We start from the raw sequence: 15,458 nt of genomic DNA, 5'->3' as shown, positions 1-15,458 counted from the left end.
GTGATGATGGTGTGTCGTCGGCAACAGTGACAATGATGGTGAGCGATGGTGGCAGAGTCGATGGTGATGGTGGGTGGTTGTGGTAGGAGTGGTGACGATGGTAAATAATGGTGGTGGTGGTGGTGGTTATAGTGGGTAGTGCTGGGAGATAATGATGGCTACCCATAGTTGAGTTTTTTCATTTTTTTTATACACCCATGAAAATTCAAAATAACAACTATTTATGTGCAATTTAAACTTACTAATTGAAGGTCCCACATTCTATTTATTGCCCACCTAAAAATTTTAAATTTCTATACTTACAAAATCCTAAAAAGAGAATAAAGATATTAGCGCATGTTAATTTGTAAATCCCTACTTTTATCCAATTTTCAAGTTTATATCCCTCATCCATACCGAGGGTAAATTTTGTTTCCAATTCCTTCACAAGCCAAAGATGGAAAAGCAATAAAATAACGTTTTCTAGTCTCTTTCCCAACATCATCCTAACTAGCGTTCATCCAATACAGAACGTAGCTACTTAAAGATAACAAATCCCATGAACAAAGTAGTTAGCCTTTTCCAATCCATCCATCGATCGATAAAAATACGATTAACAGCGTAATAAAATTAAAAACATCATACAAAAACCCACAAACTCTTTAGTACATAAAAGACTTGAGAGTCATAACTGTGGAAAGAAAAGCCTTCCCAAGGGTGATAACAGGAGCCGACAAAGGCATCTCGTTAGACAGAAATGCCTTGGGAACCATGCATATATAAATACTAACCATACAAATCGTCTTCATCAGCCGCACCAGCAGAAGTTGCGAATGCATCAGAACCAGTTGTCCCAGTTTGTGTATTTTCAGTAAACTTAAACTCAGTTCCAAAACCCCTGGACTGCTGCAAGGTCTGAGCAAAGGCCTGGTATTTGCGTATATCAGCATCGCTGACACTCCTACGAGCATATTTCATCGACTCCTCGAAATGAGCAGCTTTAATCTCCGCCACTTCATCATCAATGTCCTCATCCATAGAATCTGGATTCTCTGCTCTCCTTCTCTCCCGCTCAATATCCTGCAAACACACCAAATCTTAATGATATATAGATCTAGTGCAGAATTTGACGGCCCGTTTGGTATTCTATTTAAGTTCCACTTTTTTTAACTCAAAAACAAGTTTTGAGTCACAAGTTCAAGATTCTTGTTTGATAGTCCACTTCTCAAAAACTGAACTCAAAAAATAACTGAAAAGCTTTGTTGTTGAACACACAAAAAGTTTGTTTTAAAACTTTTTGAAACTTTTTAGAGATCTCTCTCTCTCTCTCTCTCCCCTCACTTGAATCCCCCAAAGCCATCACCTCCACCCCTCCCTCCCATGGGCGAGATTAATTGACCGCGGCAAACGGCCACTGGCAATGGTGGCGCACTGGATTAGAGGTTGCTGGACTTCAGATCTGAAATCAGAGACCAAACAGGCATCCCTTGCGGAGTCGGGGGTGACTGGTCAGGGTTTATGGAGTCAAGGGAACGGCCACCGAACTGGGCAGCACGGAAGTGGAGGGAGGCGGTTGTCGGGGACTCAAAAGAGATGATATGATAGAATTTTTGAGAAGTTTGAGTAGTTAAAAAATTTAAATCAAACAGGTCCTAACTTTAGAATGTCTACATGCAGTAAATATCAAGCCAAGTCTACGAGGTCCAAACTTTCGGTATGCAAACAAGAAAGGTTCTTGCATGCTTCAGCAAATGAAACGACATACCAGTCATTCCCTGTCTGCATAAAGAAAATATTGCCATATAAAGTCCCCACCAGCTACAACCCAAAGAGAGGAACAGAACAAGATCCGACATGCAAAGGTTTGAAAATCAAATTGGGATCCAAACCAAATTAACAGCTCTGAACAAGCAGAGCTTGCAATTTCCAGAACTCACTTGCATAAGCAGAGTTTGTAATTTCCAGGACTCACAACACTGAAGTTTGCACTTCATATTTGATCAATTTTACACCAACTAAATCTTAAAAGTCCAACCAAGACTACATGCGATCCTTTTATTTTTCTTCCTCTATTGTTGGTGAGATCATGCGAATTTAAGTTATCAAAAATCACTACTAGTCTATATGTGCATCAATGGGAAGCTAAAGTTACTAAACATTTGAAGAACTAGAATGACAAATGAGGACGTACCTTTTCTATATTCTCTCTTATGGCATACTTGCATGACCGCTGGCAGATCTCTGTGATATCGGCCCCACTAAAGCCCTGTGTATATCTAGCCAGTGCTCTCAGATCAACATCCTTTGAAACAGGTGATTTTCTCAAGCAGGATTTAAATATTTGGAAACGTGATTCTTCATCTGGAAGAGGAATGTAAATCAATTGGTCAAGCCGGCCAGGGCGTAGGAGTGCTGGGTCAATGATGTCAGGTCGGTTTGTGGCCCCAATAATGAAAACAGTCTTTTTTGCTGACATGCCATCCATTTCAGTCAGGAGTTGGTTAAGAACACGATCAGCAGCACCACCTGCATCCCCAGAACTGCTTCCCCTCTGCAACAATCAGTGGAAAGTAAAATGAAGACCAACAAACCAAAAGGAAAATAACGACAAGAATTAAATCAATTCACTTAGCTAATTAACTTTCAGCAACTCAAATTAAAAGGCAATTAGAACCAAATTTCATACTTCAGGTAGCTTTAATTTATACAAAATTTTATGTGAATAGATAATAGTAAATAAAAGTTAATCTGATCAGGAAACAGACCTGCGTAGCAATAGAATCAAGCTCATCAAAGAAAAGGACACACGGTGCAGATGATCGAGCCTTGTCAAAGATTTCTCGCACATTGGCTTCACTCTCACCAAACCACATGGTTAGCAGTTCAGGGCCCTTAATACTGATGAAGTTAGCTTGACATTCATTTGCAATCGCCTTGGCCAAAAGAGTTTTCCCACATCCTGGGGGCCCGTAGAAAAGTACTCCTTTAGAAGGTGACATGCCAAATTTCTCAAACTTCTCCGGGTGCTCAACAGGATATTGAACGGTCTTTTAAGCAAACAAGGCAGGAATTAGAAAGAGTTAGCTGTAAGCACTGCAGATAAAAAATTACAAGATATGAACATAATAGCAATAAATAAAGATTATTACCTCTTGTAACTCCCGCTTAACATTCTCAAGGCCTCCAATATCCTCCCAACTGACATTAGGAACTTCGACAACCTGCACCACATCAAAGTTGAAACAAAGATTTTAAAAAAAAATATTTTGAAAAATAAAATTTTCATATATATAAAGAGAGGACTCTGTCATATCTCGAAGATATAAATCAACAGTTCTATACATTAGACAGGATCCAAGCGAAAGAATCACTCACTGTTTCACGCAAAGCAGATGGATTGCTTGTTCCAAGAGCAGTCTGGAAGTGCTCGTTTGTAACAGCCATTGAATTAAGTATCTCCGCATCAATGGATTCGTCTTCCAAGTCTATCACATCCATCTTCTCCCTAATACATTGCAGAGCAGCTTCAGTGCAGAGAGCAGCAAGGTCAGCACCAACATACCCATGAGTATCCTTGGAAATCCTCTCTAGATCAACCTGTACAGCAGGAAGCATCATTTAGAACACCTGAATAGAGATAAATAATGAAAATGGAAACCAAATTGGCATTTAAGTGAGAAACTTTGACAAACTGTAGTGCCAGCTCTGAAAAAATATCCAGATACTTCGTACTTATAGAATGGGCCATCTAACCTAAGCTTCAGTAAGCTCAGATAATGTGTCTAACTTGAAGTTTTAATAATTTTAACTTAAGATTTCACCACCTTGATTAACCAGATCTGTTTATACTTGGGAACCAAAGCAGTCACAATGTATTCCAGATACAGCAAATGTTTTACCTTAGTAAAAACTTGGTGAATAAAGAAGAGGTTCAACTTACATCATCAGAGAGTTTCATGTTCTTTGTGTGTATGCGGAGAACTTCAAGGCGCCCCACTTCATCAGGAACACCAATGTCTATCTCCCTGTCAAACCTACCAAACCTTCTCAAAGCCGCGTCAATACTGTTTGGACGATTTGTAGCACCAATAACGATAACATGGGCTCGAGATTTCAGTCCATCCATCAGAGTCAAAAGCTGGGAGACAATCCTCCTTTCAACTTCACCATGTGTCTTCTCCCGCTTAGGAGCAATTGAGTCTAGCTCATCGATAAAGATAATGGATGGAGCATTCTTCTCCGCTTCTTCAAATGCCTTTCTGAGATTGCTCTCACTCTCTCCAGCCAATTTTGACATAATCTCTGGTCCGTTAATGCAAAAGAAAAAAGCACCAGTTTCATTGGCAACAGCTCTGGCTATTAATGTCTTTCCTGATCCCGGGGGTCCATAAAGTAGAATTCCTTTCGGAGGTTTAACACCAATTGATTTGAAGAGTTGGGGATGCCTTAGTGGAAGCTCTACTAGTTCACGGATTTGAGCCATCTGCTTCCGAACACCACCCACGTCATCATAACCAACTTCATCCAACCTTTCCTCATCCTCCCTTTTCACGGGTTCCCCCTCACAGAAGATCTCCGTGTCAGGGGAAACCACACAATATTCTCCTGGGTCAGTTTCAATGACCTTGAACTCTACACTTCTCATTCCTCCTCTGACAAGGAACAGATCTCCTTTCCTCACAGGGCGATAAGCTTCCAAGAAGTAAGCTGCAAACCAAACAAGGGGATAGCGCAAGCCAAGTTTTAGTGTCCAAGTCTCAAGAAAAAATCTAAAAAACTTCAATCCAATACAAAATGGCAGACAGCATGCTGAGGTAGTCCAAATCATTTGGCATCAAACTTATACGAAATGGAGTGAACAGTTAAATGGAGTAGGAAGCAATCCTAATAAACACTAACCATTAATGTAGATGTAACATAAACGCTTATAAAAGGCTACCAAGAGGAACAAAAAAAAAAAAAACAAGAAAAGCACACTAATCTGTTCCTAGAGCAACAATCACCACAATGACCCTGGGAAAGTCAAATGTAGGTGGTCTTGGATGGGCCTGAATAAACAAGTACAACACAGAGATAAATATTTTAAAAGTAAAAAAAATGACCACCAAAGAGGTCAACAACTCACGTTTCAAAAAGGCATCAAAGAGATTTCCTGTAACTCCTTCAATAGAGTCATCAATAGGCAAAATGTGAACACGCTTCCCATACTTAACATCAGGGCATTGATGTACAGACACAACATCTCCAAGTCGAACCCTTAAATTTGACCTGACAACCTTGTTCATCCTGATTCTTGGCTCTTCACAGGTGTCATCAGCAAGTGCAATGCAGATTGTGTCTTTTCGTTTCTTCCCCTGAAAACCCAATCGCAAATAATAAAAATACATATATGACGTAAATCAGAACCTCCGAAAATTAAAAAAAAAAAAAACAGCGTCATAAAAATAAAGTATGACAGAAAAACACTTGGGTCTTGCTCCGTTGATAAAATCCACGTAACGAATATCTATTTGCATCAGGATGCTACCTAACAGGTCCCAAACAAGTAAAACCGATAACTTTCCACCTTTTATTAATTCTAACTTAAACTTCCAAAGCAATGAATACAGAACAACCGAATTCTGGGTTTGAACTATAATTGCAATTTCTACCACAATTCACGATCTAAAGTAACTTGCTTCATAGAAATACAGATTATGAAACAAAAAGAAAAAAATTGCCCTAAAACCTCATCCCAACAAAACCCTGGCGTGAAATTTTAATTTTCAAATTTTTTTACAAGCTACCCTAAATCTTATTTTTCCGATTAGATTGAAATAAAGCAGTACCTTGATGAGGATAGTGTCACCGCGGAAAAGCTGGAGCTTTTCCATGGTTTCAGGATGCATTGAAACGACGGAGTTATCGTCGTTTAGAGCTTCATCAACGACGAGACGGTTCGGCGACTTTTTCCGCTCCAAAATTGCCGTCGAGAAGTCCTTCTTCTTCCTGCAAAACGATGAAATCCCCAATCAGAATTTCAAAAATTTACGAAAATAAAACGGAAAAGAAAAACTTCGATATATGAAATTTGTGGAAAATGAAAACAAAATTAATGGCAGCGGGTTGACTCACGAGTCGGACGATTCGGCCGGGTGAGCCATGGTTGGAGAATTTCAGAGATCAGGAACTATGGTAGACGGAGGGGGAGAGAGAGAGAGAGAGATGGAGTGTGTGGGAGGATTATCTTTCAGGGTCTGAGTTTTTATGGGGGATGACTTGTTTGGCAGGAAATTCGGAGAAATATTTCTCACTAGTGGGACTGTTTGGTTATATGGAGAGGCAGTAACCGGAATTGGAATTGGAAACCGGGACAGAGTAATTAGAAACTTCCAAACTTAGCTCATCTCCAATTATTTAAAAAAGAAAAGAAAAATAGAGTTATTTAAGGCTTAAAGTTCAAAATTTAGGAAGAGGAACCTCTCCTGATCCATTTTGTGGGGATCCTAGGGATCTTTACATCCTAACCGTTCATCGTACATTGTGCGGTCTGTTTTTGTCAGGTATTATTTGTGTTTAATTTTAAATTAAAAAAATTCAAATGATTTCTAGTTGCACAATGCACGATAAATGACTAAGAAGTGAGGATCTCTAGGATCCTATAATTTGGATCCAGATGGGTTCCAAATCCCAAAATTAAACCTCAAAATGTTAGTTTATTGGAAAACGAGCAAAAGTTAAAATTTCCAAATCGAGTCTGAATTTCACGAATGCATTTTAGAGTTACTAAATTTGACTCGGAAGCTAAAAGTGTGTTGTCTCCTCATGTGGTACCACAGAATAAACCAAATTCATCTTTATCCTTATTTGTGGCAATCTTAACTTAAAAAGAAAAGCAATTAAAATTTTAATTTTCTTTTGGTTTTAGTATTAAGAAAATTACAAAGTAATGATGAATCTCACATATAGATTATTCCGTTATAGAGTATTACTTTAGAATAGTTTTATTGTACCATAAGTGTTGTCACGAATCACCATGGAGTGGAATGATGATTTAATTGGACAAAAATACCAGAAGTTTTGATTAGTAGTTATTAGGGTTACCTGCCTCTCCTGCTTTGATTCAAACGATATTCTACCCTAATTTAAATTACAAGAAGAGTTATTTGAATTTTAGCGCAGATGGAAGTACATTGCTCTAGACGACTTGACTACTACCAGTCCCAAGTCTGCAAACAACAAGATTACTCCCCTCACTCATGCGTACCGAACTTTTTCGACTGTAATAATCTAGTCCTCATTAATTGAAGAATAATACTATTCACACTCCTTTTTTGCCTCCCACACTCTTGTTAAATTTTAACCACTGATCTTCTTCAATTCACTCGATTTGATGGCTAGAAATCGAGAAGAGTGTGTAAGGCGTAAAAATAGGTGTGTATAGCATCGGCCTAATTGAAATGAAAATCAGGCATGAAATGCAGATCTCAGGTCTGTAAGCATTCAAAATAACAAGGAGTTGGCAACAAAAGAATAATCGGCAAAAGCACCCTAAAACGTGCACTTTCTCATTCATAGACGATAAAGGTACATGCCAAAGACTGCATGAAGTTACAAAAATGTGATGGCTGAAATACAACACTAATGGCCAGTGGCAACTTCATTCATCTTGCACTGTTTGTATCCTGATTACACTTCAAAATCTTACGTATATACTTTTTTTCACCTACACGAAAGTACAGTGAAACAAAGACAAGAACACGATACCCGACAGCCATTAGAAACAAGATCAGTAAATTTTCCCACTTGGAATTGCTGTCGGGGGAGATGTCATATGCGTTACTAAGTGCTTGATACCCGGATATGGTCCTTACCTGCCCAACTGGAAAGGATGTCCCTACGTACTCATTCTCCAACAGTCCCTGTAACAGGAAGGTAATAGTTACGAATGTTCAGTTAAAAAAAACATATTAAAATTAACCAACTAGTTCCAAAACATCACTCCGGCATGCTTTGTTTTCCCTTCCCAAATTCGAGAAATTTGAAACTAAGCCAGGTTGCTCAACAATTGTTTTTCAGCGTTGTTATGCAGCAAGGAAGAAAATACATGGGACTAAGTAAATCCTCTTGCCTGTATAGAGTATGTATGGAAAGCTAAATAGGATACTGGATATTTCCACACTGGTCCAGGCAAAGCATTTCGAATTCTGAAATAGCCCGCGGATAGCATCATTACCACCTGAAATTCCATATGTATTCAATGTAAGATTAGGGAAGGATAGGAAACTGATTATAACGTTATAACACCGCCAATCTTGATCAGAAAAGCAAAATTACAATTTATATCACGGACATTCATTGATATGATACCTGAGACAATTTTATTGCACACCATGCCATAAAACACAACTGCGACGTATTTTATGATTTGGTTTCACAGTTTAGTTTATCCAAGCCCATACCAAATTTAATGATCTTTGATCAGGAAAAAGCAGTATGATTTACCATGCGGAAAAATGTAAAAGTTCCAGTTTGTTCGCAGATGACTTCAAGTACATTATTTCGTTGAGATAGAGGAACTTACTTGTATGCATATCAGAGTGAGGGTGCTCCAGAAAACATCTTGCCATAAAGAAACAACCACCAGCATTATCCCATCATTTACTAAGAGGCACATGAAGAAATTCAGCATGAAGTACATCAACAAGCTAAACTCATCATGCAATCCTATAAGGAAATAGAAGACGACACTTGATGGGATGGAGATGAGAAACAGGAACGGGATGCTAGAGAGAAGCTGTCCACATAAAAAGACTAGTGCCCCCAAATGGTGGTTCGATTCTTCACTGGCATATATCTACAGTATCCATAATCAGTTTATTAGAAGAATCACGGAAACAATGAACCTAACTAATTACAGTTTTTACAAGAATGTCCTATCATTTCCTTGAGAAGACCAGCTACTCAACTGGCAATACTAATACCTTATCATCATCGCAAATAAATGAAATGTCTTTAACACCGCCGAAGTTTAAACTGAGAGATAATTTTGGATCTCTAAATCTTGGGTTCTTTCAAGAAAAAACTTAATACCAGCATAACTCATATAATTAATCTACCAATGTTGCCACTATATTAATCATAACCAGGCAAACTTTCACACTACTTTAAGTCAAAATCTAAGACATGAATCAATCAGGATTACCTTGATTTCTTTGATATATGCAGGTACTCCAGAAATGCTTAGCAGTGCAGTAAACGAAATAAATACAAATATCGCTGCAACTTTTGTCTGCATATAAAAGGTTTAACATTATTTAGAATATATCACATGCTCCAGCAGCGTTTGCTAGTGCAGTACAGAACAAAAATAAACATTGCTGCAACTCAACTTGACTGCATGCGAGAGTAAAAATTTTGAAAGAAGTGTTAAATTAAGAAAGTGGCATTCATAAAGGAGAACTGAAAACAATTTCCGAAATATGCAATCGACTTTTATTTTATTTTCTCGGTGATTGAAAAAAGTGATGCCAAGTAACTCACCACAACTGAAGACAAAGAATGCCCTGAGCCAGAAAATACTGTTCCAACGGAGAGTGTAAAAATCATATAAAGAACAAGACGAAGCCAGTAGTATTTCCAATCCCTTGACATTATTAATAACGATCTCCAAGTTAAAACTGCTATCCGTGTAGCAGCTCCAGCCCTTCCCTTGCTTTTAAGTACCAGACCTTCCTATAGAAGCATATGCACATCAGAAGTTAACAAAGATTACAGAACCCAATATATATGCCAATATGTAAGCATAACCAAATTATGGAACACCATATGGAAAACAGGAAACTTCCAATATAAAACAGAAATCACAGCTGCATATCAAATTTTTACCTTATCTGTGAGTCTCAGTATCATAGTTTCAACTGCAGCAGCATCTGCTGATGTTTTATAAGTTGCTTCAAGGGTGCGTATTGCCACAGCAGTATCCATGTTCACCGATGAAAAATCTCCGTTGTCATCCTGTCATCACGTTGTAGTTCATGCAAAGCATATGTTAAACAAAGTGAATATCCCACTAAAGTCTAAGACATATTGGACCACAGTTATTATGGTGAATTCATAACAAACTATTGTCAGCCAATCTTCCACTTTTAAGTCAAAATAAAAACATACAGTCCAACAATTTTGAAACTTCTCAAAAGGAAAATTATAATGTACGAATTTAAGGCGTAGAATTAGGAAAACTGCAGCATCCTGTACTTACCTGCCAATTTTTGCATGTTGAAATGATCTTGTCGAAATCTGTATTTATTGCCCGTAAAAAGTGATCTGACGGACTTTGCATAATTGGACAAGGAAATCCAGCATTTGAGAAGTGCTGAATCAACATAAAGTGTATGTTAGCAGTTATCTATAATTCTCCAATTAGCTCCCAAAAACATAAAAGAACAAAAAATAAATAAAAATAAAAACACGAAATTTTAGAATTTTAATTTTTATAACATAATCAGTTTCTTGAATTTCTTCTCTTACGCAATAATCTCAACCATATGAAACACACAACACTAATAAGAAAATAGTACCTTGTTTAAAATGTTAATGACAAACCAGACTAATTTTACGGTCAGCGAGCCCAAAATTAAAAAGTAAATGACAAAACAGACTTATTTAAATGTCATTTACCTGCAAACAAGCCAAGGTTTCTCCAAAAAACAGGGTATTTCCATTTGAAAGAAGACATATCCGATCAAAAAGGCCAAATACTTCTGTGCTGCTTTGGTAAATGGTAAATATAATGGTGCAACCCGTACTTGCAAGTTTCTTCAGTGTTACCATCATCAGAAGTGCGGAGACACTGAAAAAAATAAAAACCACTTCAGTTATGGTACTTTAAGGAATCAAATATATATCAAAAGAAAGGCAATTGGTCATGAGCATGGAGTCCATGCGATAAACTACATATGGATAAAGGAGACCTAATCAATACAATTCAATGATGCTGCAAGATCCCTCAGGAAATAATGCAGCAACAATCCTATATTGTATCAATTCTACGGTTAGCTAAATTATTCTTGGAAATCATCAAGTTGACAACTTAGCGCACTAATATTTATATATCTTACGATTTCTTCAAAAACATAAAATGCAACAGAGAGACTTCAAAGACAATTATAGAAACTCATAATTTAGTTATACACAAAATAGTGCTGCACTGACAATTTACCACACCATGGAATGGAATAATGTAGAGTGCACAGCGAACAGAATAAATTTTACCTATCAAGATGATAAAGGGGCTCATCTATGAATAAAATATGAGGCCTCATCACAAGCTCTCGAGCGATGCTAACACGCCTTCTATCACCATTTGGAAGGCCCTTCATAAGACAGTAACCACCTATCAATTTGTTTGCACAATCACCCAGTGACATGGCATGGATGGCATCCTCTACTACACTCCTTTTCTGACAAACGAAACCAGGAAGCTGGAGCAGCGCAGAGTAATATAGAAACTCTCGAACAGTGAGGGATCCAATTAGAGTGATTTCCCTCTCAACAAAGCCCTGTGAGTTGGATTAACAAAAATGTAGCCAGAGTCCACAGACACAGAGTTAGCCATAGAAAAACAATGTGACCTTTTACACACCCCCTCCAAAACGAAAAAGTTATTAATCGTCAGTTTAGGTAAGATAACCACCATGTAATTTGCCCTGAGAAAAATCTATCAAGTGCTCCACCTAGGGGACGCGATCACGCCAATCAGGAAAAGGTTGTAAAACTTGAATGGGGCAAATTGAGAAGCCTGAAAGACTTGAGGCTAAATGGGCAATGAGAACAGCCTGGCTTTACCACGCTAAAACAGGCTTGGAATGGAACTGAGACTGGTTAGACATTGCTCTATTTTTATTTTTTATTTTTTTTATATCTAAACTTCAGATTATTAATCACTTTTTGCATGGTTCAGAATATCCTAAGATAGACGGATGACATCTCTAACAAAAAAAAACATAGCTGTTTATAATAACCCATAAGAATAAACAGATTTTAATAACCATGAAAAAGTATATCAGAATTATTATGTTTCAAATTTGATTGAACTCGTACTAAAATGTTTTGAAGAAAAGCCAATGTACACTAAAACTAATTTGAGAGCATATGCTAACAGTCACTTGAGTAACTTTTTCTTAAAAAAAATCACCGAATATGTGTCCGAATGTAACAGAAATAACAGAAAAATGACAAGAGGAATAGTCGCAACACAGACTCGTGACAAACATAATGATGAGAGAGTGAAATTGTACATAGAGCCCGAGACTAATTGGGTAATAGTAGGAAAGCAAATAAAACAATGTATGAGTTGCAACTTGCAAACTACATAAAAAGTAAAAACTGAACAGAATAGTGATGTTACGTGGAACTTACATATGAACCATACGGCATGTGCGACTTTGCACCATTCACAAACACCTCACCGTACATTCTGGCTGAGTGAGGCAATCTTCCTAAAGCAAGGGAAACAAACAATGCTTAGAACTCAAGTATGCAAAAATAAGAGAAGGCACAATTCTATCGCAATTAGAAATTTAAAAGTGAGAGGGAATCTTAAGGACCTGCAAGTGCCCTTAGTAGTGTCGACTTCCCCGATTTATCAGGACCCATAATTACTGTTATAGTTCCCGGCAATGCATAACCATTCGAACTCTTCACAACCTTCTCAGAGTACTTTCTTTTCCCCTTGATTGTAACAGTCAAATCTTTCCACACAAGGGATGCCCCTGCAATCTTTCTTACAACAGTTGCACCCTCTGGTAACCCTGGGGATGGCAGGGACCCACTATTGAGCTTCGAAAGAGATGGGGAGACCGGTGTGACAGCAATATTGATGGAGTCACCTCCTTCCTCCAACCTAACATCAACATCTGTATCCTCCCATTCAGGTGAATCTTCAAATGAGATGGGTTGTCTCAGTGAGCCAGGTTTACGCAAGTAGAAAAAGTTACTTGAGGGCACCCGACTTGCTGGACTACTTGCTGAAGATGAGGAAGACCTATAATTATCCGATTGTGATTGTATTTCTTCCATATCCTCTTCAAGATTACAAGCTTCAAGTCATTCTACAATAAACTTATGATCAACAACAAACTTGAATTACTACATATGCATCGACGACACAATTCAATACTTGTCACAAAACACGCTCCTTATGCGGAATCCTGCATCAAGAACCAGCACCATAATCACTGTCTGTTATATCCAAACCGTCAGAAAACAAAGTCACCCCCAATAAGTTGTTATTTATACTTAAGGCTGACATGGACTTTTATTTCTGATTTCATTGGCGGGAATGGAAACCCTGGACCTATCCTAATCCTAACGCATTACTGCATTACCCCATCCGTCCCCCACCCCTTGCAGAATAATGGAACTGAAATATTTGGAAAACTACACAGGTAACTGCTTTAGTGGAACATTTTAACTGCTGTTCATAAAAAATCTGCCCAAATAGCCATTTTGTCATCAAAAGTTAATCTTGGTAAATTCTTTTTCCTGATTATATTCATTTATTCTACGAGTAATCGGAAATGGAAACACGAACATACACGTCAAGTCCGAAACCAATCATAAAACTACAATCTGTTTCCTTCTTTCTTTAGTACCAATCATAAAACTACAACTGTTTCCTTCTTTCTTTAGTTTTCTCGCCAACCAAATTCTGCTCTCCAGCTTAAGCCTTAAACATAAAATCATTAGCTAAAAACTAAGAGAGCAACCATATGTAAAGCCATTAAACCCAGAAATATGTATATATTGTTTCATATTTTTAAGCTTTTCTCTTCATTTCTGAGAGACCAAACACAAGTAAAAGCTTCATATCTAAACCCTAAGCTACTTCAAACATATGAAGTAGAAGCTTGAGAGATTGAAGCAGAGACATACCTGGATCTGAGTAGGAGCTCACAGAGAGAGAGAGAGAGAGAGAGAGAGAGACTGAGTGTGTGTCTGAAGGGTTTTGGAGTGTGTCAGTGACCAAGAGGAGCAAATTAATTTATTCAGCGGGTTATTTGACGCGCTTTTTCCTGTATATGTATGCTTTGCTTCGCTTTTTCCTTGTTTTGTCCTTATCTGTTTTTCTTCTATTTTGCATAATCCAAAGTGTAATGTTGGCAAAGAGCGGAATTGTACGATGTGGAAAATTGTTAAGTTCTTGCATACTGATATAGATTTAAATTTAATTAGTGATTAATTTAACAAAATTTATCATTTGATAAAAAAAATATATATATAATGTAGGCAAAAGAAATTCTCCACTAATGATTTATGTTTTTTTTTTCTCTTCAGGGGCAAACTTGGCATCCAATGCTCTATCCGAAGTTTCATTCCAATAATTGTGGTCCCACTCCTTCAATACTTATACATCAAATATGAGGAGTGAGGATCATCAGATTCTTTTTGTGAGGATCTCGAAACTCTTCAAATAAAATCAGTTCATCATACATCGTGCTATCAAAAATTATTGTAAATTTTTTTATTTAAAATTGAATATAAACAGTACTTGAAGAAAATTGACCGCACAATACATGATGAATGGATATAATTAAAGAATCTCGATATTCTCACAAAAAGAATCTGGTCTAAAATCTTTGCTCAAATTTGAGATACAAATTTATATTTACATTTATTTTATATTTTCAAAAAATATATATAGAAAAATTACTTTAATGAGACAGATATAAATTAAGTTTATTTATTTATTATTATTGGCATGAATAACCACCACAAGATGTGAATTTAGGTTTTTATTTTCATTCTTCTGCGAAGATGTCTCTCCATTGGAGATTTTTCTGGCCAACAATAAATACACAAATGAAGGCATTTGGGAGATGCTCTTTTGTTTTTGGTGGGGAAAAGATTAGGGGAGGTTAGGCTATCCGATTCTAGAACCAGGATATACCACAAACTTTATTGAAAACTAACAGATGAGCTCTTAGTTTTTCCGAATTTTATGAATTGCCCATCAAAAAATATTATCTGGACTCAAACCTAAGTCTTCATATAAAGAAAAAACAATCATTACCAACTCAACTCACTCTCGTTTTATTATAATAAATATTTGGGCGCTGATTAGTTAGTATGCAAAATACTCACCAACAACATGGTTCAATAACAATAGAACGCCCGTCCATTTAATATTTTCTCAAACTTTTCTTCTTCCCTTTTGCCTTATACCATGGCAGATCAGATCACCGTCATTCGCTCTTCTACGTTGAGCCCACCCCCTTTCCACCTCCAACATCTCTACCTCGACTCCCATAATCCTCCTTAGTTATGATTTTTTAACAGTTTGGCCCGCAAGATTTTGTTTGTCTGCGATTTTATTTTCATGTGATTTTATTTTGCTTTTCTTAGCATAGTTGGATTTGTTTTTTTTTTTTTCAATGGCTACAGGGTGAGCATGATTCGATTTGACTCAAAAAATAATTCTATTGATTTTAGCAGTTCAG

The 15,458-nt window shown here is 37.2% G+C and overlaps 2 protein-coding genes across 2 annotated transcripts; both read right to left on the bottom strand.

Annotated features, from left to right (window-relative positions):
• Positions 1-439: 439 nt before the first annotated feature.
• Positions 440-6,246, bottom strand: LOC137741672 (cell division cycle protein 48 homolog). The gene is made up of 9 exons (XM_068481371.1): positions 6,094-6,246; positions 5,808-5,967; positions 5,105-5,333; positions 3,920-4,686; positions 3,355-3,576; positions 3,129-3,200; positions 2,745-3,026; positions 2,171-2,530; positions 440-1,059 (listed from the first exon to the last, which is right to left on the bottom strand). Exons 1-9 carry the CDS (start codon positions 6,120-6,122, stop codon positions 766-768), a joined length of 2,415 nt encoding a protein of 804 aa, XP_068337472.1. The 5' UTR covers positions 6,123-6,246; the 3' UTR covers positions 440-765.
• Positions 6,247-7,592: 1,346 nt separating this feature from the next.
• Positions 7,593-13,943, bottom strand: LOC137742274 (ABC transporter G family member 3-like). Its single transcript, XM_068482097.1, has 12 exons — positions 13,894-13,943; positions 12,567-13,169; positions 12,379-12,458; positions 11,233-11,519; positions 10,639-10,810; positions 10,220-10,333; positions 9,847-9,975; positions 9,502-9,693; positions 9,164-9,250; positions 8,543-8,815; positions 8,090-8,197; positions 7,593-7,880 (listed from the first exon to the last, which is right to left on the bottom strand). Exons 2-12 carry the CDS (start codon positions 13,036-13,038, stop codon positions 7,623-7,625), a joined length of 2,172 nt encoding a protein of 723 aa, XP_068338198.1. The 5' UTR covers positions 13,039-13,169; positions 13,894-13,943; the 3' UTR covers positions 7,593-7,622.
• Between the last annotated feature and the right edge of the window lie 1,515 nt (positions 13,944-15,458).

The sequence above is a fragment of the Pyrus communis genome, chromosome 8 (genome assembly GCF_963583255.1).
Source record: "Pyrus communis chromosome 8, drPyrComm1.1, whole genome shotgun sequence".
NCBI classification, from domain to species: Eukaryota; Viridiplantae; Streptophyta; class Magnoliopsida; order Rosales; family Rosaceae; genus Pyrus; species Pyrus communis.
This window is presented reverse-complemented; position numbering and strand designations above follow the sequence as displayed.

Bases quoted from the DNA above. Each gene is read 5' to 3' on its own strand.
- LOC137741672 (XM_068481371.1), bottom strand. From the start codon at position 6,122: ATGGCTCACCCGGCCGAATCGTCCGACTC. The intron at 5,334-5,807 runs GTACTGCTTTAT...TTGGGTTTTCAG, and splicing joins GTGACACTATCCTCATCAAG to GGGAAGAAACGAAAAGACAC. The intron at 3,027-3,128 runs GTAATAATCTTT...TTTGCTTAAAAG, and splicing joins TTAAGCGGGAGTTACAAGAG to ACCGTTCAATATCCTGTTGA.
- LOC137742274 (XM_068482097.1), bottom strand. From the start codon at position 13,038: ATGGAAGAAATACAATCACAATCGGATAATTATAGGTCTTCCTCATCT. The intron at 8,816-9,163 runs GTAATCCTGATT...TGGATACTGTAG, and splicing joins CATATATCAAAGAAATCAAG to ATATATGCCAGTGAAGAATC. The intron at 8,198-8,542 runs GTAAGTTCCTCT...ATGGAATTTCAG, and splicing joins TCACTCTGATATGCATACAA to GTGGTAATGATGCTATCCGC.